Below are 27,687 nucleotides of genomic sequence, written 5' to 3'. Positions count from 1 at the left end.
GGTGCCCCCCCCCCCCAAACCTGCCTGAGCTGTCCCCTCATTAACATGCTGCTTATTGAATTAAATTGTAGTTATCATATGAAGCAGCACAACTGCTATTAGCTGAGTATCCATTGTACCGTACAGCATAGTTTTAAAAGCCCTGCCCAGAACCTGCTCCTTGAAAAGGGCAGGTTAATCTGCTACAGTTAGCATGCTGCTGTAAGAGTCCAAGGATACAAGGCTAAGGACTCTGATCATTCTTGCTAGTAATGTCTTGAAACATCTCATTTCTTCAGCTGAAAAAATGTAAGATACTGGTTGGCTCAGAGAAAGAAGTCTCCTTCAAAAGTGCCACTGGACTTTACTGTCACAGATACAACCAGTGCTGCGGCAAAAGCCACCTCTGTTTTGTGGGAACGTGTTTGTATATGACACACCTACCACTGTGTCTCATGCCTGTATTTAACAGATTTATACAGCTATTTTTGACAAATTTAAACACCAAGACTGAAACACAGAAAGTTGATAAAAAACCCACCTATTACTTGAGCAACGTACACCCTAAGGTTAATGTAAACAGGCTTCGAGCCTTAGGAAAGGCTCATCCTCCAGCTATCCCAATAAAAACCAAGTAATGAATGCACCAAGTATATACCAACCTCCAGGGAATTTGTCAAATAGACAAGGTTTTCCATGAGCACTGCACATTCATCAAATTCCAGTTCCAGATCAAGAACACGTGAACCATTCTTCTCCAGATTTTCCTGTTAGAGGAGGGAAAAAAACCCCCACGAATTAAACCCCTCTAAATGCTGCAAGTAAAATGATGCTTCAAAATGGCAAACTACCTACATTAGTCATGAAAAGAATAGGCTTTTAAATATGAGAGCTCTCTGCTGGCACAACATGCTAACGTAGGAGCAATAATTTTCTTGTAACAGGGTTTTTTCTACAGGGAGTTAGAGACACTGATGGGAGGAGTAGGAGCAATTAGAACACATTTTTAATATAGAATTGAAAAGGTGTTTGACATTCACAGTTATTTATAATCCCTACTTAATGTGCAGGTTGAGAATTCACAAAATAAGTCAGCATTTCAGTGGTATTTCACAGCAGGAAATTCAGTCTTATGACCTAGTTTAAAATAAAAGACAAGCATACAACAACTGGACACGTTCACAGCAGTTGTAAAACAAGTTCTCTGCAGGGAAATAACAACTACTTTATATGTTAACATAAAAGTAACTTAATTAGTCCAGAAAGCCAACAGCAACAGTCACAAGAGAAAAAGTATTAAAGGCAATATAAAAACCACGTGAATTATTTTTTTTTTTTTAAACATACTAAAACAGAACTTCCTCTTCGGATTTTAATCTCTCCCTTTCATATGCTGAGCCAGCTGTCTCTGCTTTGTCAGACTCAGCATGGTTGTGGTTTCCCGATTTCTTTGTCAGTTTAATGTGAAAGATTCCCTACATTAACACTGAATTGGTTCCCTTTGTAAATCACAAAGTTTCTTCTATATTTGAGCTCTCCTTTGACAAACGGGAAGCACAAGCAGAAACGCTTGTTGTACACTGGAGTTGCTGAATAATTGGTTTCAGAGAAAAACATTCCAATCTAGGGAACCTGTGCTGAGATGTTTCAACTCCTTTATGTGAAATTGCTTACTGTTCTTTAAAAGTGAAAGGATCGATTACTGGTAAGCCTCAGCACGCCAGCCCCATTCCCTGCGTGCACCAGGATCACTAACTCTTGCCAGACTAAGGACATCAAAACACAGGGATGTTTCAGACCTAACACTCTTGTAGGACTGAAAGCTTGTCTGACCTTTTCCAACTGTATCAGTTGACCTAACCCATCACTACATCTCTTTACAAACTTTACTTATACAGGAAGCTTCATAGCTGCTTTGTGCTCTCCGTTCCTCTGAAGGCTTCTGAGCTACCATAAAAAGGAATAAATAGAATAACTCTATAGAGAGAGGGCAAAAGAGCACCTGCATTTACAAAATATGACAAAGCATACAAATAGAAGACATCATTACACACATTTTAAAAACCAAGCTAAAACTTAAGGAAAAGAGTAATATTTTTATACTCATTAAGATTTTTTTCCATTACTAATCCCTCTCAGCTTCCACAGATCATGAGTAGAATCATGAGGAGAGGTCAAAAAGGGCTTAATTCCTATTCTGCGACCCTTTTTTTTTTTTTACTTAAAATTTTGCTTATCCTTTGCTTTTTGAACCTTCCTAGTTGCTGTACTGAATTTTTATCTACAAAAGCAAGCACAAAAAAGTTTCTTTAAAAAAAATGCAAGCCAAGATTTTCATAGGTTTGCGTGACTCTGGGAAAATAATAATGAAATATCAGAATATTAGTGATAAAAACATAAGAATGATATACAAAATTCCAAATTCCAGTCAGGGCTCAGAACAGTCCCTTTTTCCCTCCTCTAAATGTAGTGCAATCAATTAGCTCTAGCCTTCTTCTTACCTTTCAAAGGTTAAGCATTTTTATGCCTCCAGACCAACACCTCATTCTTATTTCAGCATGAAAAAGTCAAATATGATGCATTTTAAGTGTTGAGGAATCCACTTATATTTGAAGCACAGACTGTATAACCTGCAAAATATACGAACTAGCAAGCCTCAACTAGTTCACCTGGGCCAATTCACGTAGAGACATTTTTGTTATAGCTTTCTTCCAGAGATGCCAAAGAAGTTTACAAATAGGCAAGAGGCAGGATAGGGACCGAGGTCAAAAGTTGGTAGGAGATCCAGGGATGAAATAAAGGAAACAATAATACCCATGCACAAAGTTACAGTTTATTGTTGCCTTTGGCTGATGTGTTTCATTCACAAAAGCTTTTTCTATACAAGAACTGTCCCTCTGACACTTACCTTAATCATGGCAACAAAAGGCATAACCTTCTTCATATACTTCTTCAGCTCTGGCAAGGTGTTAAGCTCACTGGCAATTACTTTATTATCTGGCAGTTGACCTCCACTGACCTAAACATTAATGAACATCCATTAAAAAACATAGGGATCATTAAAAAAACCCTTGCCCTTTAATATCATATACCCTTCGTATAAATATCAGCGAGTTTTGTCATCATCATTGATTCAACATATAATAATTTTCTCATCCCTCTGAAACATTTTAAAAGTAAAATTTTAAAACTTTGACCAAAAAAACCCCAGGTAACTTGCCATTCAGGCAACTCAGTGTTATTCTGTATTTTTGTTATTCTTTCTGGTGACTATATATTAATATACTTAAATTTTCTACCAGAATGCATTTTAAATCCAGATTTAAGCCTTATCACAAGCACATTTTTAAGCACTAGTTTCCTGAATTGTTTGAGTTTCACATCCAAAATTCAGATATTTGCAACAATCCTATTTAGTGCATCAGACCAAACAGCAGATTTTAACACTAATGCAGAAAAAAGCCTACAGAATAACCAAAGTTTAATACCCCCAAACCAAATTTCAGATGAGGAATACTGGTTTATCTCAATACTGCAAGTTGGAAGTCATGACTCTCTATCAGATACAGCACTGATTTGTTCAGGCTGAGAAGGATGGTTCATCAAGATGCCAAAAGCCACTCTCATCAGTTTCCCTGTGTCAGAAGCACAGATTCTTCTGCTTTTAGAACAGTCTATTTCTTGTACTTATGACTGGTGTTACAAGAAACAGGCTGAAACAGAATACATCACCAAATAGCATACACCTATTCAAGGACCAAAACAATGCTTCTACGCCCACTTGCATGGCAAGGCAGCATTAATCTGTCACTGAACGATGTTTCCTCAGAAATATACTTGGGAAGAATATTTTTAAAAGCTATCCACTTACAAATGAAATAAATAACAGAATATGGGCTGCTTTTTACTCATTGTTGAAAAACAATGAAATCATGCTGTCAAATCAATGACATTCCTTGGGACTTTTTCATTAAGCACCAAAATTCATTGGACAGTTGTAAAAGCATAAAGAAAATTACAACTATCTTGCTTTATATTGAAGTAATTTGGTAAAAAATTCCAGCTTATAAGCTTTTTAGAGATAGAAGAAAAGAGCCCACAAAAAAGCAGGTAAGCAGCCCAAAGAAACATGAAAGGATGACCACCTGATAGTGCTTGCGCAGAACTGATAGGGTGGTGTGCTGCCAAGGTGGGTAGTTCTTTGCCACATAGATGGTACAGTGAGAAGGCTTCTGGGAAGGTTCTTTAGTACTTTTCTAAGGAAAAAAAGAAAATAAAATTAGGAAGGAGTCCTGAGGCAATACAGAATTAACAAGTACGCACACTTAAAAGGACGACCTAGTGCACTTCACCTTTCCTTTTGCAGGTGCCATGTAGTTCTTGAGACGGAGTCGGAGGTCATGAGCTACTTCCATGAGGTACTGAGAGGAGCGAATTAATACCTCATCCACAGGACCTGCTGTTGGCCATGAGGCTCTCATGATGGAATCAGACTTTGAAGGAAGGAAGAAGTGACATGCACTGAGATGAAAACACATCAGGATCCGGTGGTTTTTCAACCCATTATAGCTTGAATCGAAACTGAAGTTTAGACAGTTTGAACCTCAGTGAGCACCCACCTATAACTAGGTTGTAAAGGAATCAGTGTACCAGCAACAAGCATTTATTTGCAAGTGTGTTAAGGACTATACATACAACTACACTTGCCATATAGCTGCATAACTTCATCTACACACACAGGCACTTAAAAAACCTGTTTCACGCTGAAGTGTAGGAATATTGCATTATTTGGGTTAATTTTAGATCATCTCTTTGTGATTAGACAACTGAATTGACTTGTATTAAAGTTGCATATATCATCACAGTAACAGGCTAACTCTGTATGTTCGCTGTCCTATGGACAATCAGCTAACTATAGTTCTTCATATTACAGGACGTACGCTTCTTCTACTTGCATGTGAAAGACATCCATAAGCCTGATACAAACCTACTAAAAATCAGTAAAAGCTTAGATCCAAATCAAATGACAAAACAAACATTAGTACCTTTCCCAGCAGCGACCAGATGTGCTCACATAAATGGGGACAGATAGGAGCCAACAGCAGAGTCTGGACTTCAATAAACTGAAACACCAACTCTCGGTGCATTCCTTCTATCGCCAGCTCACGATATTTATCTTTTGCTGACTGAAACACAGCCAATGCAATCATCATTAACACACTCCAACTGCCACGGAGAATCACTTAGAAGAAAACACACACTATTCTTTTGCTCTAATATGCCTTTAGAATGTAAGCAGCTTAGAACCCCAAAATGGATTATTACAAGAACTGTATTTTCCTGAAGCACCTAAGCATATGTCACAGTTAGTCATTTGATTTTTGCATTAATATGGTACTTTTTTTAAGGGTTTATTGGCACAGACAGAAAAGACAAAAATATCCACAACTGTGTATCAGGCACTATCAGCCCGAATAGCTTGCATAAAGATACTAATAAGTACTAAGAAAAAGGCAATGAATATGATCTATCAGTATACATATAGTTCAGCCTACTTAATCATATCCCTGAATATCATAAAGGAGCCACATAAAGGAGTCCCTGTAATTCATTAGGTGAAGCGGCACAGTTCAGCAGACGCTCCAGAGACATGTTTTATTGAATATATTACTTTGCTTCCAAACAATTTTGTTGATGTATTATGTGGATTTCTTATGAAAAGTTCCTTATTACAAATGAGCTAAACAAAGGAAACACTCTTTTTAATAGCATCCCTTTTTTAAGCAGCTTTTTGCTCATATTAGATATCAGGATTATTTGCAGCATCACAGTTGTCTTCCTCTGGACCTTTGTAAAAATGACACAGCAGCCCTTTATAATTTCAGATTTATTCCATTAAAGCACTCCTTTCTTGGCACAATTCTGATTCCAATTCAGCTGTATAATTAAGGATCAGAGACATCAGGATCAAAAGAAATCCACAAAGTAACAAATACCAAGTGTTAATTTCTTACACCTAAAAAGATAACTCCTACCTGAAATTCAAAGAAGCCAGTTTTCAGGGCTTCCTTAAACATCATCTTCTCATAGTTTTGGTCTGTCTTCAATATGCCTGCACTCATTTCACTAGGGGAGAAGGGAAGGGAAAACATCAATATTGCATAATCTACTCCATATAATAGCAACACTGTGTAAGACAACACCACCAATGTCACCAGTGCAGCACAGTCACATAACCTATTCTGTAATGTGAGGGGGTTTTATGGAATTCATTAATTTGTAGGAAAAAAAAACAACCTAGAGATGCTCCTTGCAGGAAAAAAAAAAAAAAAAAAAAAAAAAAAAGAGGGCCAAACTGTATCAGCCTTTGTACAGTACCTGGCAAAGACTCTGTCATTGAAGGTGTTGGCAGGACCACTTCTTAGACTGTCTCTGTTTGCAATCATCTCCTTTACCCACTCCACCCATGTGTAGAGACGAAGAATACCAGCATCTGCCATGGCTTCCACAAAGTTGGCATCTTCAACAGTGTCTCCAGCATCAGCCAAGGCTAATCGCATGCCTGAAAGAAAGTGGATCAGCTAACATGGCTGGCACACAATTAGCTGGTAGATATAGATGCAGGAGGCATGGGACTCAAAACAAATTACAACTAACTTTTTATTATAATAATTCATCATTTTATTACCATAAAATGCAAAGTGCATTTGGAAACTGGCTGGCCAACTAGAAAGAGAGGTCCCAAAGGATGCACTTTATCCATAACCAGACAGACACCAAGAACCAGGAGACTGGTACAATCGCTGTCCACAAAACAAGAGCACGCAAGAAGGAACAGGGGCATGCATGTATACACACAGTGTGCATCAACAGTGTCTTATGCTTTGATCTCTCATGAGAATGTGGAAGAATGAAACAGGCACGCTCTAGGAGGTCTCAACACCAGGAGCAGTTCTTGGTTGAAACAGGTGTTGTGCTAACATGCATCCCAATTTTCTAAATAGAGTTCAGCTTTTCAAACAAGAACAGGTGGTAAGCAGTAGATTTATTGCAATTTGTGACTCCACTAAACCCACTGAGAGCAAAACACTAATTTCAGTCACTCTGGCACAATTAAAAACCAGATGCAGGTCAGAGCATACTTACCATCTGCAGAAAACTTGTCAACAGCTTGAGTTAGGGTAAGAAAGTTGCCTGTAGATTTAGACATCTGAAAGACATAGAAGAGGTTTTTTGTTTTCTCACACATCCATTTTGTTGTTGCATAAGCAAGTCTGCACAACAAGGGTCTGGGCAAACCACTGAGAAAGTATTTTCTCATGAATCATAGCAAAAGTAATTTGGTAAATCTGAACTAGGTCTCACAGTAAAAGCAGACTAAACTTTGCAAGCACTCATCTAACTCCTGAATGTCAAACCTGTCTTGAGACTTGCACAAGTTGTTAGTACTAAGGTCCATGCACACCACAGCTGCAGGGAAACGGTAGCTGCCTTCCGCATCATTTGGGTTCCACCCTTGACTCTGTCAGCTTTTGAAAAACGGGACAACTGGTATAAAAATTTAATTCCAGAAATTACCTAAATTAAACTTAAATGCTACTTCAAAAGATCGGCATTTTCAGCTCATCCTGCATTGATTTTTCAAGGACTCTGGTGGGGTTTTTTGCTTCATACTGGACAGTCTCCAAGGCCTAATTCCTAGGTTCAGGCACTTTTAAATTCAATTAAATTCAATTTCAGAACTTGCATACATTAGCAAGTTACTGGCACAAGCTTTTTTGTTCTCACTGCTCCTTCTCCAATGTTTAATAAAGCTAAAATTTAGTCATGTGCTCATCATGTCCCCCCCTCACCCCCCAAAAAAATCATCCTACATTCTGTATTACCCTAAAACTTAATAGAAGTGCACTGACATCTTTACTAAACTAGTGAAGCTATACAAGAGCTAACTTAACTGTTAGATAGAATTGGAGGAAAGGCAGGTCTTCACCTCTGATGAACGAAAAACTGGAGGGCACCAATGAAGAAATTAGAATTTTCTCTATTTCCTCCTTTTAAACTCCAAGAAGGACTTTTCCAGTCTGACTGGCAAGTGCCTATTTTGACAACCAAAAAAAACCATCTCATACATGAAACCTCACTATACCTTTTCAGAATTGAGAAGGAGATGTCCATTTGCTCTCACAGCTACTGGCCATTTTTCTCTGTTTAAAGAAAAGATATGAAGCATTTGTAAAGTAAATACACATTCTTTTAAAAAAAAAAAAGAAATTCACAAACATTTTATGTTCCAGTTTGGGATGAACACCTTAAGTGGAAGCTTCAAAAAAATACCAAGAGGGTGTCTTAAAAAAAATTAAGTAGTGTCTCTGAAGATTAAAAGAACTACAATATAAGTGTTAGGGATTATCACTGCTGAAATGCAAAGCAGGGAGCATTGCACCTACAATTATACTTCATTTACCCCACCTCCTTCTAATCAGCTATAATTAATTCAAAGGCCAGTGATTGGCATTGCCCAACAGCACTTGATAGAGCCGAGTCCCACATCTCTCTACCAATGGAGAAAGCAGATATCAAATTTCCCCCAACCATCTTTACTATAAATAGGGAAAGTTGTTTTCTCATATAGTTTTATACAACTCTTAACTAGATGTTCAATGGAACACAAACGTAGTATCTTCATGCACAGAACTACACCCGTCTAAAAGCACCATATGATCAGCAAAGATTCTCAACCTGTACTGCACAGTCCATGGGAACACATATACACTGTTTTTATGACCCTCGAGAAGTAATTAAGAAAACTTGATGATAAAGTTACTTAAAATCCCAGTGCAGGAATACAATTCAATACTTGAAAATACATAGGACGAGATATTTACAGAAGACATTTGACTTTTTATAAAAACAGGCCAATGAAAGCTAAAGTTAAAATTATTCTCCACTTTTACACATTTGCTTTTTCATGTGGCTACCTAACTGAGCATCTCATGCTTCCATAGACAGCTAAAACAAATGAAAAATACATCAAACACCACAATTCCAACATGAGCTGCATTTGGATTTAGCTCTAGATGCTGGTACTTAGTATTGTCTCCACTCCCAAAAGAGGAAAAAACCCTAAACATGCACCAATGCTGTTTTAATATGTTTTTACACATAACCTCCAGAGAAGCACCAAGCCAAGGTGCTGTTTAGTTAGGACATAAATCCTTAGGTTTCCTCTAGAGCCAATTGAAACTGCCAAGTCCGTGATGCTACATGCTAGAATTCCAGTGTTTAGAACAAACAGGATTTCAGCAAATCAACTAGAAATTGTATTCTGCAGTTAGATTTCAGTTTTGCTTTAAACAATGTTTTAGAATTTTTAAGTAAGAATCTTGCATCTTAAAATCTTTAAAGGATTCTAGAAAACATAAAAAAACAAGGGAAATAATGGTAAAAAGCCTTCAATTTCAGTAACTTCTACTACAGACAACCATTAACAAACCTGCAATATGAAAGAATACATTTTCAACTTAATTCTGAGTGCTTTACAGTCCAAAAAAGCCGTTAGCAAATGTAGCAGAACTGCAAACTCCCCAGCTTTATCTCCTGCATACCTGCTTTGCATTATCTCCAAGCTTACCTTTGATCTGACCACATAGCCACATGATTATAGAGGTAGTATGACAGATGATTTGGAACAAGATCTTTGCCAGAAACTCTGAGATCCACAGGATACCAAAATTCAAACTCCTCCTTTAGCTTGTCCAACTTTTCTTTTGGAATCTCTGTTTTAGGAAATGGAGCTGCCTTGAAGAAGATGTAATCCCAAACTTCTTTACTCATTTGATGTGCCCTGCACAGAATTAGTCCCATATTCAGATGGCAGTAAAAGTTCTTCTTACACACCACAGCATTTTTAGTAAGACCGCTTAAAACTGTTGATTTATTCTCACAACATATTCCATTTGATAAGCACAGCAAACCTGGACAAACAGCATACAGGTAATTTGTCTAAGATCAGATGAGCAAATCCAACATCTGAAACAAAATCAGAATTCAGAACTGCTCAAGCCATGACCTACTTAAAATGCCCTTTGATATTTCCCAATAAAGCATAAAGACTCCTGTAAAGAAAAAGTAGTTAATAATTAAAGCATAATCTTGAATGTCCTGGAAACCTGATTATGTCCTTTCCAAGTGCCACCCCCCCAGCACCACCTGTAACCACTGAAAACCTACTATGAGTACCTAAATTTATCTGCCCTCCCTTGTACTGGGTCATACAGCCATTTCCTTCTGGCATCCATGAGTAAAAGAGCAAGCATACCAGAGGACCTTGAATTGTACAGCAGTTATCTCCCACATGGAAAAATTAGTGGTCTTTTCCCACTTTGAATGGAATTAACCCATTCAAAATTAACATTTACTATAAGATACATTTTACCAATTACTAGAGATAGGATCCACAATTTTGAAGGAGAACACTGATGAAATGCAACTTAGACCCACAGTTCTGCAGCCACTGGCCTGCATTAAAAAAAAAATTCCTTCTTATTTCCACAGAGATTTTTATTCCTAGCTCCTAAGAATTTCACTGGAGTCCACCAGATACTACCTGCACACGTTTCAAATTAAATAATTTCAGATCAAAGTTTACTATTTGTTAACATCTACTACGGTGTTTTGGTCTGTATCATGCAGAAAGGAAAAGCATTCTGGATCCAAAGACCCTCCAGTACCTATTAAACAACGAGTTCAAATGGCGGTCGATACCACCAGTCTAGAATGAAGTCTTACATGCACCAGTTTGCTGCTTTAGACCTGGTAGTTACTGTTCTATGCTTTAGATTACTGTTATGACTTAGCTATGTTTGGTGCCAAAGACCACTGTAACCAAATGACAACTGACATGATGTGCCATAAATGCCCTTTTACTTTACCCCACAGAGTAAGTCTTAGTAAAAAGTGTTTGTGAACACTACAAGAAAGATGTTATCTATTTGCACAATAGTACACTCTAATTGTATATACTTAATTACATCAAATCTGTAATTCAGTGCTCAGGATGCTCACTTCAAAGTTTGTTTCCAGACACGACTAGTATGTTGGTAGCCTCTCTATAATTAGAGAGGTTTGAGCCAAAATTAAAACCTTGCCGAGTCTTTCAGAACTATTTCTGTTTGTAAGAACCTCCACTTTGGAAATGGTTTTCAGATTAGTTATAGTATTGAATAAGGTAAGTTCCAGTTCCAATGTATAAACTATTCCAGAAAATAGTTCATAAAACATGCTGAATTAGAGCATAAGATTCAAAGCAAGATTAGCAGTGGTTTTTTCAATTCTAGGCGAGTTGTAATATCTCAGCTCTCTGATCTTTATCACTGAAAGTTCACAACCACTCCAACCAAGAGGTCACAGAGCAGTCTTAGTAAGTATTTTGGTACAAATGCCTTCTCCCTCTTACTTTGAAGGTTTCCACATGCAAGTTGTAGATAAAAGATGGTTCTAAGCTTCTAAGAGAGTTACCACCTTTTAATACAGTGACAAAAACTAAGTGCTAATCTTGCCCATTTTGCACACTGAAGCACACAATTTTTTTATAGTTGCAAAGCAGTCTCAATAAGCAGAGACACTTCAGCAGCCACTGAAACCAATCAAAAACACCTGGCAAGGACCATTTCAAGGCAAGTCAAACAAGTATAAAAAAAAAAAAAAAAAAAGTGATTCACTCTGCACACAGTTCTGCTTTCAGGGACATTCCTCCTCTCTGGCCACCATGCTCATAGAATCATTTACATTAGAAAGGACCTTTAAGATCATCAAGCCCAACTGTTACCCTAACCCTGCCATCCCACCACTAAACCATGTCCCTAAGCACCTCGTCTACCCGGCTTTTAAATACTCCTTTCATTTTCCTTATTCCCCTTCTGGAGATTTGCTGTAACTTAGCTAATAGCAGGTTAAGTTTTATAATGATGCTTTTTAAACACAAAAGCAAAGAATCAGCCTGCTTGGCAAGCCTTTGTCAAGAACAATTCAGGAGATAAGCATGCCGAATTAAGCAAGAAAACTTAATGATTCAGGCTCCTTACCTGATGCCTAAAGGAGATTCCCCTTGGCCCCTCAGGTTACCTCCCTGTAACAGATGAGCCACTGTGTAATAGGCCATGTAGATCGTTGAGTCAGAGAGAGACTCTATCAGCCACTGCTCATCCCAAGGTAATCGGGTACCTAGAAGAGAGGGAAGCCAGGTATCAGATACAGTCAGTATCATCCCTACTCAAGCATACATAAGCGGTTTGACTTTCAGTGGAAGATATATCTACACACACACATATATATCTGCAAGTAATCATGCTTATGCTTTTAAAAATCCTTTTTTTTAAAAAAAAAAAAAATTCAACTTTCATTTTAAAATTTTTATTTAAGAGAAAATACTTGCTATTTTTGAAGTCAGCTTCTTAACAAAACTGTCAAACGTTTCAGCTCATGATAATTTGCTGTGTATTACAATGCAGTTGTAACAGTTGTCCCATGTCACAGGCTACACAAGATGAAGACTAGTCAGAATCGAAAGAGAACACCCAAGAGATGGTATTAGTTCCTTCTTCTGGGGTCCCTTCCAAATCAATGGCCCAGGCAAAAAGCTACAGAGACACTACATAGAATCACCGTAGTAATGCAAAAATAACATTACCCTGGCCACATGTGTTTTCAAGAAACAGTGCCTACTCTGGGATGCTGGGCCAAGATGTAAGTTGGATAAATCTGTTCTACATTTACCTGTACCATTTTGGATTCTAGATAGCATCTAAGGATTCCAAATGAAATTATGAGTACCGCTCTCATGAAGCACTGAGTGAGAAAAGGAGTGTTTTGCCTACCTAAGCCATATGTCCTGGAGCATGCATGCTCTTGCAGCCAACCTAAAGTAGCTTCAAAATTTCTCCTAGTCTCTTCACAAAACCTGTAAGAAATGAGCTATTACTAATTACTCCTCTCAGCCCTCTTAGACCACCACCAGCAGCCGCAAACAATCACACTCCTTTACATCTGCTTTTATAACTTACGTCTCTAGGTGTTGCAAGCACTCTGATGCCTGTTTCTTCCAGTTCACTTCACCATAATCTAAATACCTATAGTCAGGAAAAGTTTATTGTAATTAAGCAATCCACAAGTAGGATCTAATTTGGCAGTAACTTTGTAACTACAGCTTTACTTCACTTACCACTGGTCACAAAGGGCCACGACACATTCATCAGCAGACCTCGACATAACTTGTTTCTCAGGTTCCATATAAATCATGGCTTCATCCTAAGAGTTGAAAGGGCAATAAAAGCTAAGGTCTTGGGTTTTATTGCCCTTTCAACTCTTAGGACGTTGCAAAGTCTTGAAAATCCTCACATCTTACTAAAAAGCATCCTCTCTAATCTGTTTTACAGCATTCATTGTATGGCTTTCATCACTGCACAGGCTCTCTGCCTCAGTGTTCACCTTAAAATGAGAGCAACGCTTGACTATACTTCTCTGAGGTATCAGTTCATGTAATTTTGTGAAGAATGTCTCCATGCATGACAAAAAGGAGGACAGAAGCACAAAATATTACTCATTGACCATTCCCTTACTGATTAAAACAGCTACTAGAAAACCCTGGGGGACAGGGGGAGGGGGGAAAGTAAAGAAAAATGCAACGATGAACTTGAATTCTACCTTCACAAACCACATATTCTGATGGAGAATGAAGTGTTATGTTATAATCTGAACAATGCTACAACAGCAAGGGAATATTGACTGAATAACTGAAGCCTCTCCCACTTACAGTCCCCCTCTTTATTAGAGATGACACAATTGTTGTTCATTTACTACTCTTCCTTCTCTGCATGCTGAACCCCAGAAATGGGGTGGTTGCATGTCAGATATCCATTATAGGTAGGCTTGAAGAAGACTGACAATTTGGATCTTACACTTCCAGTACTCTCACAACTGCATCAAAGATTAAATCAGACCACCAAAATATTTCCTAGACAAGGTGACGGGATGAAGCAGGCAATCAGAGGTCTACGCTATTCATTCATCCCGCTTACGCCAAGAACACAAGGTTCTTCCTTTAGCAGTATTTCATACTCTGTAGCAATTCAAAGCATCACTAAGAGGACGGTAGCACCAAAACAGAGAGGTTTCTTCAGCAACTCCGCTACTGTGAAAACAAAATGGATAATTTAAAAGAAGCCATGTGCATACTACCACATACATTATCCACCATCATCTTCTGAATAAGTTTCTTGACATCTTGAACTTTTTGTCCTTTGAATCCATCCACCAACATTACCTGTAAAAGATGGATCACAGGAATTAATTATTTTTTTTTAACTTAACAAGGAATAGGTGCAATAGCTCTTTAGATCAACATAAAGAATAGCAGTTACTGCAATCTTTGACATGCAAAAAATAGGAATACAGATCGTTTCTTTCATTACCCAAAATAAGTTTGTATACATGTCAGAACACACATAGGCAATCACAGCTAGTCAGAAATAAAAATTGTTGACACCTTACAAGAAAACAGCTGAGGAACACATCATAGTCAGCCATTACACAAGTAAAAGACAAGAGATAAAAAAAACCCACACCACATTGCTCTCTTCATATCAGTTTCCAAATCAATACTTGTAACAAAATTGACCAACTCCCCAGAAGATGATCACTTGCAAGGAAACCAGATTATAAATCTCAGTTTGCACTCCTACATTCCTCCATTCTCTTGCTTCAATTCTACATAACTCCAACTGCAGAACCTGACTGCACGAGAAGGCTAAATGAGAAGTGGTCTGGGGGAAAAAAAAAATTCCCTCTTTCTTGCAATCTTTTTTTTTTTTTTTTTTTACTCTTTATCTTTACCCACTTTTTCTCCTAAACAAACTCAGGAAGAAAACACTTATCAAAATCTTTTATTACTTACCCCCTCATAAAACCCTTTCAGATACACTCTCTCCTTGGCCTCAGCAAGTTTCTCTCTGTCATTCTGGCTCTGGATTTTGAGTTCATCGCAGACTGATGGAGCACAAAGGTTGCCATAACCTGGGATTTCAATGATGGGCACCTGAGAATTAACAGACAGCGTCAGATCTTCAGTTCAAATTATCTCAGTGTCATAAAATCTACACAGATTTGTTTCCCAGATTTCACAAGCTTCACTAGAAGGGATGCATTGAACAAAACAGAGACAAGTATGTTTTGCTTGGGTTGCAGTCCCTAGGCTGACATGAGAGTCTTAACCAGAGGTTATGAAAGGGAAAAAAGGCAGTCATTACTAGTTATCTGAAAGTGTTTGTGCTGCTTGATATCTTGACCAAAAGCAATATTAACCAAAGAACTCTAATGACAGCAGAAGCAGGTGCTAGGGCTACATCAAACCTTCTGTATTACTCTGCATGTGAATTTGCAGCACCTATTACTAATCAAGTTACGCAGAACTTCCAAAGTATCAGTGCAATTCCACTCATGACATCAAAAATTCCTGGCAGTCCCCAGTGTGATCTGCCCTCATACAAGCAATAACTCAGTTTTATCTCCTGACATGACACCAGGACCAAGCAGTACCAATACTGAAGCGAGCATGTGGAAGCAAGGGTAATGCAGAGCATTGGGATGACTCTATCTGTAACCTATGTTTACTAATAAAAACAGACCCTGCCATGAGTCTGCATTAATACTAAGAGACTTTAGCTCTTTGCTTAGAACAGGTAAGACAATAATCTGGCCATTAAGGCTATAAGTTTTAAGCAACTAACAGGTTATCAGTATAATGATGCAACCCATTCTCCAAATAGTAATTCCCACAAAAATTAATACTTTTCTTTATCTCTGAAGTATAGAGTAGAACAACAAATCTTGGTTGCAACCCCCAACAGACCAAATATTACAACTATAACAAAACATGAAAACTTTAAACTTTTCAGCTCTTTCAGATGAGGACGACTTCAGATAGAAATTCTGGAAAAATCAGGCAGAGTTCTTGGCACATCTCTCATCAATGAATACAAAGTAACGTGTGCTTACCGGTTCAAACGGCAGGACCATTTCATCTTTGATGCCATACTTCACCCTCAAAGCCTTTGAAAGTTAGAAGAAAAAAATGCAATGTGGTTAGAAGAAATCTTCTACATTTGAAGTTTTTTATCCATTCATAGGGTCTTTCTTGTACATAATATTTTATTATAAAGCGGACAAAGCCACTTCCTTTCCTTCTCACCATTTTTCACACCTGATTGTAATGCCCATCCCATTTCCAGGTGATTCTTCATCATAGTTGTCTACATTTTTAAAAGGGGAAAAAACCACTATCACTCTACCCTGAAAATGAGTGGGACAAAAATTCAACAGCCAGGGATAACTGTTTAGACACTGATGTACTCTCGAAGCTGTAATAGCTACAGCTACTTCAAGTCTCATTTGAAATTCATACAGAGCTCTTAATCTCATCTCTGGAAGTCATTTCCACAACAGGAATTTATTTCAATTTCACTGGTACTCTTCTATACCTTAACATGCAGCAGAAGTTAAACAATTCTTGTCCAAAACTCTTCTTGAAGTCTGAGAATAAACATCTGTCCCAGCCCAGCTGGTTTTAACCTCATTTATTTTTAACTACTTTTGCTTCAACTCAGCAATTAAAGGGAGTTTCAGTTTACTCACTGGATATCCACTTTTGACCCTCCACGCTATGGAAAGGAAACAGAAACAGAAGCAATTCGGTTCAGACAGACCTGTTTTTTCTTCAAATCTCTCAGGGCTGCAATGTCATCTGGAGAATCAGAGGGAACACTTGTTACTACTCCAGTTCCTTGACAAAGAAAGAGATACAACAGATAAAAAGATTAGTCAACACACATTGAATGCACAGCATGCAAACAGGCTTTGGCAAGACACTGTTAAAATTACCTTTGTCTTCCTTGATCGTGAGCATGGGAAGAGCATATATAACTTTGTAGGCAGTGAGAGGTGCAGAAAGTGCAGCGCCAAGAATCTCCTATGCAGGACAACAGAATTATCATTACAATAAATAGCACTTTTTCAGCCTAGCTGAGTAAGCAATCCTGGGTGATACTCTTTAAATTTGCTGTCATTCCTTAAATTACAAATAAATTTATATGTGTGTGTATATACATAGTTAGACAAGGAAGAAGTACATATGAAAAGCACGTGTGTACCAGTTGAGACAGTATATGGACTATTTACTGGTAGAAGTGTCAAATACAAGATAATATAAACAAAGTAATTCAGAGAAAGCAAAACTACTGAGAGTTGGAAAAATATAGTAAGCAGGAGAACAGTTTGTCTCTAAACACCTGAAGCACATCAGCATCAAGACAGGAATAAGTGGGAAGCCAATATCAAAAGCTAGCTTAAACAAAGGCAGGAAAAGCACACTGTCAAGACCATTTATGCACTGATGGGAGGTCGCCTAGATGTTGCAGTTGTCTTCTACCTCTGATTTTCTTGAATTCACATCATGTCTACTAACAAAGAAACAAAAACTGTGTTTTCTGCTTCATCCTTCAAATGAGGATCAAGAAAGATGGTGACAAGTTTTAGCAAATAGAGATTGAGTGATGTAAACAGCATGAAGGTATAAATGCCACTAACTAAACTTACTCAAAGCCCAGAAGTTAAGGATAGTAAATATCAAACACACTACCATTCATCTGCTAAGCTAAGAAAGCTTCATTCACAAAGATGTACTGGAAATTTCAGCATCAACAAAAAGCCTTTTTCACATAACCCTTTCTAGCCATTACTTTTTTCCTTTCCTTGTAGAGAAGTCATCACTCTTCCCAGCATGCAGAAAAGTGTTATTTAAAACCATTCATTCATCAAGGAGTGCTAAGGCAATAGTAATGCATTCATCCACAGGTAAGTGCATCAGGTTAATCTCCCAGAGGCAGTTGCAGCTCAGCTGCCAAGGAAGCAGTCTTCTGCTTGCTTTTTTAGTCACCAAACACTCTTTTTTTTTTTTTTAAATAGTTCCTGTATTTTCTTTATAAGTAGAATTCTACCATCACATTTTTAAGTATAAGCTTCACAGGAATAGGTAAGCCTGACCAACAAGCTGCAAGATGCTTACTTCTCCCATCAGCTCCTTGACAACAGGCACGACTCCGTTATCTTTTGTAAAGCCCTGGTAGGACATGTTCCTGGCAGCTCTTTGGGTACAGATAAAAATATCTCCATTCACAGTTTCAAATCCGATATATTTCATATCTGGGCGAACCCAGCAGTTAGTCTGTCCAAACATAGTCTCTGGTCTGAGCGTAGCAGCCACCAAGAAGATATTTTTTCCTCGTAGGCCACTAGGGGGACAGAAGTGTTTTATAAGTCACCAAAACAAAAACATTCAGGGCAATACAGAACATGCTTTTAAGCTAATATGAACTTTTAATAACATTTCCTAAGGGATGAAAGTGTGTCAGTAAGTTCTTTGCAGGTTTTTATTTTCTTTCTTTTTTTTTTTTAAACTCCAATTTGATTTTCACACAGACTAGTGAACATAGCAGCTCAAAACAGAGACCAAGTCTTTGAAGTGACAGAAATAACGGGGTGAAATTATATTCTGCATTAGGCAAAACAGATTAATTTAATTGTCACCTCTGGCCGTTAGATAGAACCTATTTGCCGTTACAAATTCAAGACCTACCTTAATTTTGCAGGGTAAGGATCTAACACCTTCATTTTTATTAGCGTATATTCTTGAGGCCCAACACCCTACAATTCACACAACGTAGCAATCAGTATATGACATTGACTCAAGCAGTAAAGAAAATAAATCCTATTCTGGAGTAAACTAACCTAAAAGCTATTTAAGGTACCAATGCTTTCTTCAAAGTAAATCATATTTCCATTGATACAAATGGCTGTTTACTAAAATGCAGACTGGAGAGGTTATACTTTATTCCTATGTCCAAAAATTTACTCATCACAGCCCCTATCTCAGCAACATACAAGTTTGTAACAGCTTATTTGCTTTGTTTCAACAGATAGATAATGATCTGAAGTAGTGATGCTGCTGGCACCTACTATCCACAGTTCAATACAAATATTCTCAATAGCAGAGTTCATTCAATTTTCACGTGTACTGACAGCTGAGAACTGATAATTCTGTATGTACAACATACGTTTTGTTCCAAGATACAATTTATTTTTCCACTCAGTATTTAAGATCATAAGCAATGCATAAAAACTTCAATTAAAAATATTACCTCTCCTGTTTGCCTGTCATGATCCATGCAAGGCTGTCCATCTTTTGGAGAATAAATTGTGTATCTAGAAAAAGGTATATTTTCATTTAGAAACAAATACAACAATGCATAGACCAAGGGGGGCGGAAAAGAAAAAAGATCTTTATGGAAAAGAGACCTATTAATGGTATTTTCAAATTTTGCATCAATCTCTTTCCGCTGATGTCAATGCTCAGTTTTTGCAAGAGGTTTCAGTACCGGCCCTATCTTGCTTTGAGTTGGTATCCATGAAAAAAATTAAACTGAACACAATCTCACACACTTGGCTAGCACAATACACACAATACTTTACCATGTCTAGTAGAGCGCTTGAAACAAAAGGATTTTAGTTTAATATGAGTTATAAGCACATTCTAGAGATGTATCTTAGGGTTCCATCTTTGGTAAAGCTGAGCTTACCCATATTCACAATAAGCTCAGAGCTAAGTAGCAAGCTTACCGTTTCCCAAATTTAATCTTATTTCTTTCCTTTAATGTAAGAAATTGCCATCGTACAAAGGAATCATAATAAGGATTAACATCTGTAGTAATGAAAGAACGCCTCCAATCCACCTGGAAATGCATAAGAGTCTCTGGTAAGTAAATACAATGAAGTATTTTGAGGAACTTCACAATAACAAAAGTATTATTTTAAAAATAAAAATAAGTTTCTCTCCAAAAAAATAAATGTCAAAGACTCATGGCCCTGCCTGCTGACTGTGACTTCTAGAGGTTTTGTAGTAGTTTTAATGAATCGCTCCAGATAAATTTCAGCGCTGCCTTGTTTCATGATCTCTACATGTCTTTATACTTAAAAATCTCTTGTCAGCAGGGCAAGTATCTTTATTTAATATCACATCATTACTATTCCTAAAACTACTGTCAATACTGACTACAGAGCAGTTATCTGATATGGAAGCAAGAAATGAAAGTCATAATTCCTTTACTCAATTCTTGTTTCCAGTTATGATCATTGCATAGGCTATAAAGTCTATAGAAGAAAGCACTTAATTATCACCCAAGACTATTAAAAGGTTAAATGAGTAATTCCAAAAATACCAGAAACATTTCTAGAATAATGCTGGTATTATGCAGAAAATCTCAAAGGAGAAGCAGCATATTCATAAACATAATGACAATACAAGTATGGCTGCTTCCATAACTGAACCTTAGATTTCATACAGTTACCTTCAATCCCATGCTTTTCAGATCCTGGACAGCAAGGGGAGGGAAATAATCCAGCCAATGCTCAGCTTCAGAAAAATTAACTACTTCTTCATCAGAAAGACCCAGAGACTTCATAATACCCCACTGGTATTTGGAAGAGCCAGTCTTGGCAGCAGCCTTACTCTGAAAGGACAATTGTGATTAGGAAAAAGCGCACATACTTGTATTCACAATAGCTTTATATGCTCGAGACCACAACGCTATGGCTTCTATTTCCAGATATACAAGTTAATACAAATATTCTAGCGTCCTTTCTCTAGCATTGAAGATTAATGATTATAGAGTTTCTGATCTACACTATTTCCTAGCTTGTATTCAGCTGTACACGCATTAACACCTCTCTTTTCAACCGTTACATGATTGCATCTCTCCAATACATCTGCAGAAAGGGTGTGCCCTGACAAACTGGCAAGAAATGACCAGTTCACCAAGGTCCTGGTCAGACAAATGGGTGTTTTTACCATGAAAAGGTGGAGCAGTCCTGCACTATAACCCTGTATCAAAAACATTTTCTGCTGTGCTGTTACTTTGCTCATGTTACTTTTTTCACCTATTGTCCTTCAAATATCTTATGTCTCTACCCCACAGAGACTTAAGTGCTTGCAAGAGTAGGCAAGATCACATCTTCTGTTGATGTAGAGCAGACAGAATCCCAGATCTAATGCTTCCAGTGTGACAATCTCTTTAGCATACATAAGCAATATACATAAGAACATCTCGAATTTTTCCTAGCCTTGATTCTTTTCCTTTCTTTGTGATGCTCCCAAAATCATAAATCTCATTTAAATACCTGATAAGCCAAAACAGTTTGGATGATTTTACTTAGCGCAATTAGCCAGAATAGGCTAGATACCAATTTACAAGAGAATAATCAGAATAGTAGGTGTATGTATCCCCTACTGCTGAGAAAGCAGGGTTATTTCCTGCAACTTGTGAATGCTTTGTGCAGGGGAAAAAAAAACCAAAGCCAACAACAACAAAAAACCACACAGAGTATTACTCTGAATGATCTCATTTTTCTCAGGAAACATTAAACAGTGCACCAGTTCGCCAATAAGATTTCATGCATTAAAATGGTATTTCTGGAACCATACAGTTGATGCATTTTTTCCCCAAGTCTACCTTAAAAATACCCAGCTAACTTGGAAAAAACAACATAAGTATTTCTATCACAGATTTCTCTGAGGACTGTGAAAGAGGAAAAACCCACAGTGCATGCTTTGAAGCCTTAAGAACACAGCTATCAATCCACAAAGTCTTTGTTTAAAGTTTACCTTTTTGCCTTTTGTTTTGTCTTTGATGACAATTTCTTCTTCTTTTTTAGCAGAGTTTTCTTCCTCTTCTTCCTCCTCATCAGGAAATTCAGGTGGGCAGCCATATAATTCCATTTCTCTTTTCAGCTTATCTGCACAAGCCTACATAGAGTTATTGGTAGTCTTTCAGCACTTGTCTGTGACAATTGCTTCACTCATAGCTAAGGAGTGCTTTTTACTGATAACACTTTGCGTTTCACTACAACGCTTTAAACTTTTTCTGAACATTGTATTAACTTCTAGGAGATCTTACAACTTCAAGAATGCCTGCCATGGCAGGAAGAGGTTTACAGTGAAGATTTTTTTGCAAATGAAAAAATACAATAAAGAAACTCAATTTTAAAGCATTTCATTTTCTAGAAAGTCATAATATATAGTTCAAGCACAACATTTCTTTACTACAAATTCAGGTTCCAAATCACACTATCTTGATGAATTTTTGAATAAATGAATATGATATTCTGGGATGGACAGCAAGCAATGCTGTAAGTAGTCTTAAGTATAAAAAAACATTAGAAAAAGCTCTCAGTAACTCAAACCATCTTACCTTTATAGGCATCCCAGTGCAGTGTAAACCAAATGGAAACAAGCAGTTCTTTCCCTTTAGCCTCTGATACCCAATTGCGAACTATATAAAGTGGAAAAGTCAAACAGAAGAAACAGGAATGGCATAAGGCTAAATTAGCACCCTTCTCAAAAAAAATAAGTGCAATTCCTTCTTTAAAATGAAACTACTAAAAGATAGACAGACGAACACAGTCATCTGTGTTCAACAGCATCTAGGAAGCCAACTAAAAGAAAAGAAGTTGAAACTAACTTTTGTTATCAGGTCTGCCACTGCCTGGGGCTGCGTGAGTACAAGCTTTCCTAATTTTCAGGGGGCTGGTTTTGACTGGAGAGGAATGGGTGTAAAGAAGAGATCAATTTTGTGGAATCCTATCCGCTAGTGCCTAAAACCCGTCAACACACAGGTAATAGGGCACAAACAAGAGAGACAGGTTTCTCATTAAGTTTGCATCATTTCGCAGCTAGACAAATGGTAAGCAGCAGCACCTCCTAAAAATCACTGCAAATCTGAAAGAATGAATAAACACCCATAGTCTAGTCTCCTAGAATTAAAAAAGCAATCAGTGGCAGTTCTCTTCAACCAGCAGTATTTCCACTGAAAACATGGGGAAAAAAGGAAGTTTGAGTAAGTCATTACTGAAGCTATAAAGTAATTAACAGGGCATTCTGTTAGCTCAAAATTTAACTACTAAATTAGCATTTGTTCTAAAGTAGTATTTGAAGGTATCAAAGGAAATTTTTTACCTCGCATTTAGATAAAGAAAACGTGTGTCCCAAATGAAGGCGGCCATTCATGTAGGGGTAAGGAAACGTAACAAAGTACTTTCCTTTGCTGAGAAGAAATTCAAAGAATTAAACCACGTAATTAGCTTTTAAAATGGACATCAGATGATGCACAAGTAAAACAGTTAACCAATACGTTCAGCTATTGCCAGCCCAGTGACATTAAAATACTATTTTCCCTGCCAGTAATGCAAGTCTTTGGTTTTAAAGAACTGGTATACTAGCAGGTTTTATCATCTTTATAAAAAAAAAAAAAAAACAAAACACACAACGCAAAAGAAAACTCACATAGGACTGACATCACAGAGCAATTTTGAAATAGATATAACATCTTCCCAAAGATAAGAAGTTCTAATCCTCCTTCTGTAAATTAATTACTGCAAAGGCTTGAGTTCATTTATTCAATCTTTCACTGTCTGAGTCAGGTTTTCTAGTGGCACACTAGATTAATTAGTAAATTATTTTTGACTTCAGAGATACATTGTTGCACAGTGTTTTGAACATGTATCATATTATTGTAACCTGACCTCTCACAGCAACTAAGATTATTTCTAGATCTTTAGGACATTGTAAATTTCTACCTCCAGCTTTGCACTCTACCCCAGCTCTGTGCCTTGTTTTTACCCTTCAGACACTACCACTGATGCATAAACATGCATAAATAAAGGCCAAGTCATTTGTTTGCTTGCAATACTGCAATTTAAGAAGCAGCCACCTGTTACACCACTTTAGTTATCATCGTGATTTAGTTTGCCTTTCCCACATAACTAACCTCATATTGCCAAGGTCACTGCTTTTTCACTCAGAGACCTACCCAAACAACTAATGCTGTTCCCACACTGTGAGAGCATTGATGCTATTGATCTAAGAGGAACTGTGCTCCTGAGCATGCTAAGCATTTCCAGAGGTTCTGTCTTAAGTTTCTCAGGGTTACTCCGGGGCAGAAATAGAAGCACAAGTTAAACGGTGTTTCTTAATGCCCAGTAACGCTCCCTTCATCCGTGAAACATGCTTCCTCCCAAGCAGCTCTGCTCCATCTCTTCCTCAGGTGGTCAGGAATGCAGCTCACCGCGTGCTGCCACCTTCACAGTCCTGAGCAAGCAGCGACCAAAGCAACTCAGCAGCTGTCCCTCCATCAGCTCACTCGAGCAGCACTGCACCTAGCACCAGGGAACCCCGTCATGACAGATAAAGGGATGGAACATAACATTAAAGCCTGGTAGCTGCTCAGGCGCTAGAGTAGACTGTGTTTGCCACATGGAAAATGAACAGAGTCCAAACCAGCGCTTACACGTACCTGCTATTTTAGAAGAAACAATTTCAGAAAGCTGAGCACAGTTATGAAACCAACCAGGTGGGAGAAAATTTAAGCAAAGAAATAAGCATCTTCTACAATCAACAGACAGCAGCTCAGGAATATTTTACCACAAGACCAGAAAGCCCTTATCAAAACAAAATGTTATGTTGACCAAAACCAGCATAGATTAAAAGTAAAATGCTTTATATAAAAAAAAAATCCCTAACTAACAAATAAGAAAAACAAGGTAAAATTCACAGCAGTTCAAATGAATTTAGAAGTGGCAAACACCAAGAAGGAAAGGAAAAACCCAGATAAACCTCAGTACAGATTCACACACAGAGATGATGTCAACCAGGTTTTTTCTTTTACTTTAACAAAATAAAAGAACAAAGGTAATCCTACCAATCACATTATTACATGGAAACAGCAGAAAACAAGAGATGGTTCAGACACAGTCCCTCTAGAAACACAATGAAATTACATTAGCAGAGGAAGCTTCAAGCAGAGAAGCAAAAATACAGCAAATGCAGTGACTGGAACTGACGTTAGAGAACTTCATAGTTAATAAAAAACTTTATAGATAATAATAAAAAAAACCCAAATCAATCAGGAACATTGTTAGCCATTAAAACAACCTAGGAAGATTGTGGTGGAATTGCATTCTTTTTAAATATGGGTTAGATTTTTCCCTAGGGAATCTCCTATAGTTCAAACAGGAATTATATCAAATAAATTATGAAGTCTGAGCTTTGGAAAAGGCCAACCACATTATTTCTTTGAATAACTGTGATCTTTAGTAATGATACAGGTATTCCTGCTATCATTTCCTGGGATTGAGTTTTGCACGAACAGCAACAGATCTCTTACAGCAGTTCCATCTAAATCATAGTAGAGCTTTACTCAACACAAGAAAAAACATTGTAAATAAAGCCCCTTCCTGGCATGGGATGAAATTCCCCTGTGACTATATAAGGACTGACCACAGAAATGTTCTGCCAGCAGCACCTCTCTCTCTCTCCTCTAGGTTAGCTTTTAGTAGTACCAGCTATTTTATAAAAATAGGTAGAAGTTTAAGACAAAACCCTGAAATTAATACAAGGCATTTTAACTAGAGGTATAAGAACCTTAGTTTAGCAAGGCAGCTTTTTCTCTGTTTATAAGGTGGTCACATGTTACCATAATGAACACTGAAATTTCACATTGAACTGCTCCATATTGTAAAACTGACCTACCACCTTCATTTTCAGTCAGAAACTAAGTATTAATTACAGCCTTAAATTTCCACCTGTAAGACACTGAATATTTAAGCACAGACTGCATCTCTTTTAAGTAAAAAGAGACTTTTACAGTGTGAGCAACACACCCCCACACAACAGTTTTTATTACACTTCCTAATTTAGCATTGAAATTTTCTGACCCGTTTGGGTCCTTCACTCCTTACTCAGTCCTGGGACTAATTTTGCTGGAGCTGCAGATCACAACAGAAGTGCAAATTGAAGCTCTACAACTAACAGGGTAGTGGGACAAACCTCTGCAATTAGTTTATGTACAAAAAGAAATCACAGCACCTCATCTGAGGAACAGTGATGACCACACGCCTGGCCTTCATCCACTTCCGTGCGAAGTAGAACAGGTTGGCCTATACCAGGACCCAAGATATTTGTTTAACAACGTTCTTTTCTCAGCAAAGCAGAGCAAGTTACACACCTGCCTTCAGGTAAAGGAGTGGTCCTTTCTAACTGTGAGAGTAAAAGCCCTCCCACTAGTAAGGGCTCAGGCATCACGTTGAGAAGCATCCTCCGTGTCAAAAAGCAGAAGTCACCAAAGAGAATCTGGTTTCAAAATCTCAGAGGGTACTGATACTACCAAGGAACAAGAAGGCTTTTTTCATCCTACTGGAATTTGGCCAACAGATGTACACCACTGCTTCACGTTGCCAGCTACAGAAATGCCAACTTAATGCATAAGTACCTCTAGATGATCCAAGACCACTATTCATTCAAAAGAGGCCACTTTTTTTCCCCCTGCTGGGTTTTGAAGGAAAAAAGTTCCCTTGAAAAGACATTTCAAGCAGTTAAAGATAAAACCTGTAAAAAATGTAATGATACCTCTTTTGGTTCTGCCTATCTGAAGCATCAATCTCAAAGACTCGCTCATCATCCCACTTTTGCTGGATCTCTTTTTCAATTTTCTTCAGGAAATCAACTTTTGCTGTGCCTTTACGTTCCTGTTAAACAGAGAGGGGAAGAAAAGTCTGGCTGAACGTGTTAACAAATACAGAATTGTAACATACTACAGACCACTCCTAAACTCCTTTCCTTACGGGCAAGCATGAATTCTGGACTCCTTAACGCTGCTGGATAATCTCACAACACAGCATCACTAACATGATCAACCATGTGCAAATCTGTACCCCTGAGATTCAGCCTTCTGAAACAAGATCTACAAATCTGTAAGGAAAGGGTTAACAACCTTTTTCAAAGCAAAAGGATTCTGTAGTAGCCAACATAACACACACGGTAACAAACCGATCATCTTACTAACTAACAAACTCAGAGGTGTCTGAATTGAGGAGATAGGAGCAGTGAAAAAAAAACCAAAAAAAAAAAAAGAAAACCCATGGAATTCTGGTTTTGTTCCAGACTGTTCACAAACCCCATTTAATGCCTCTTCATCTTGCTACACATTAAGTGGGAATAGCACTTCCTATGCCAGGAGAAGAGTCTGGCATACAAGTCTACTCTAATTGTAGCTCACAAAGAGAGTTCTTCGGGTAAAGTATTTTAAATTCCATTAGTGTTTAAACACCACCCCTAAGTGTTAAATATTCCTTCTCTTTATTCTTTTACCGTATAACATATTACAAGTGTTAAAGGATAAGTGCACTACAGATAGTGCAGTCATAAATCTTGACATACACAAAACTTGAGAGTTTTTTTTCCCCCTAAGATCAAGCCACTACTAAGATATTTGGGGCAGAAATTGTGCCTACCTTTACTCATATAAGCAAACAAGACATCTGACTAACAACAAAAGTACCACAGCAAACCTCAAAATACCTTTAGAAGCAAAGCTACTACGATAACTTAATGAAAGGTTCTAACTCATGCTAAAAAGTTTAATCACGAGTCTCTTACTCCCTCACGCTACTGAATCATCCGCCTCAGCGCGGCTCTACCACTTTACTAACGATCATGTCACCTGTAGAACCACGAAACCGGCTGCAGAAGGGAGTTCGGGCTTTCACAGCGTT

General features: G+C 37.8%; 1 protein-coding gene across 2 annotated transcripts in view; it reads right to left on the bottom strand.

Annotated features, from left to right (window-relative positions):
* Positions 1-27,687, bottom strand: part of LARS1 (leucyl-tRNA synthetase 1) — a 33,094-nt gene extending 5,407 nt beyond the window's left edge. For both annotated transcript variants that reach the window (XM_035902816.1, XM_035902818.1), the window contains exons 1-29: positions 27,636-27,687; positions 26,543-26,661; positions 23,096-23,183; positions 22,332-22,412; positions 21,746-21,886; positions 20,433-20,594; positions 19,705-19,817; positions 19,227-19,290; positions 18,665-18,732; positions 18,095-18,320; positions 16,912-16,999; positions 16,737-16,813; positions 16,030-16,083; positions 14,930-15,070; positions 14,222-14,299; positions 13,199-13,284; positions 13,041-13,106; positions 12,855-12,937; positions 12,063-12,201; positions 9,611-9,823; positions 8,126-8,183; positions 7,126-7,189; positions 6,358-6,541; positions 6,015-6,105; positions 5,025-5,165; positions 4,332-4,472; positions 4,125-4,235; positions 2,888-2,998; positions 642-746 (exon numbers count right to left, since the gene is read on the bottom strand). In XM_035902816.1, coding sequence (XP_035758709.1) covers positions 642-746; positions 2,888-2,998; positions 4,125-4,235; positions 4,332-4,472; positions 5,025-5,165; positions 6,015-6,105; positions 6,358-6,541; positions 7,126-7,189; positions 8,126-8,183; positions 9,611-9,823; positions 12,063-12,201; positions 12,855-12,937; positions 13,041-13,106; positions 13,199-13,284; positions 14,222-14,299; positions 14,930-15,070; positions 16,030-16,083; positions 16,737-16,813; positions 16,912-16,999; positions 18,095-18,320; positions 18,665-18,732; positions 19,227-19,290; positions 19,705-19,817; positions 20,433-20,594; positions 21,746-21,886; positions 22,332-22,412; positions 23,096-23,146 — 2,937 coding nt within the window. In that variant the 5' untranslated portion in view covers positions 23,147-23,183; positions 26,543-26,661; positions 27,636-27,687. The remainder of the gene's footprint in view (positions 1-641; positions 747-2,887; positions 2,999-4,124; positions 4,236-4,331; positions 4,473-5,024; positions 5,166-6,014; positions 6,106-6,357; positions 6,542-7,125; positions 7,190-8,125; positions 8,184-9,610; positions 9,824-12,062; positions 12,202-12,854; positions 12,938-13,040; positions 13,107-13,198; positions 13,285-14,221; positions 14,300-14,929; positions 15,071-16,029; positions 16,084-16,736; positions 16,814-16,911; positions 17,000-18,094; positions 18,321-18,664; positions 18,733-19,226; positions 19,291-19,704; positions 19,818-20,432; positions 20,595-21,745; positions 21,887-22,331; positions 22,413-23,095; positions 23,184-26,542; positions 26,662-27,635) is intronic.

Source organism: Egretta garzetta, unplaced genomic scaffold (assembly GCF_000687185.1).
Source record: "Egretta garzetta isolate BGI_Z169 unplaced genomic scaffold, ASM68718v1 scaffold1, whole genome shotgun sequence".
Taxonomy (NCBI): Eukaryota; Metazoa; Chordata; class Aves; order Pelecaniformes; family Ardeidae; genus Egretta; species Egretta garzetta.
This window is presented reverse-complemented; position numbering and strand designations above follow the sequence as displayed.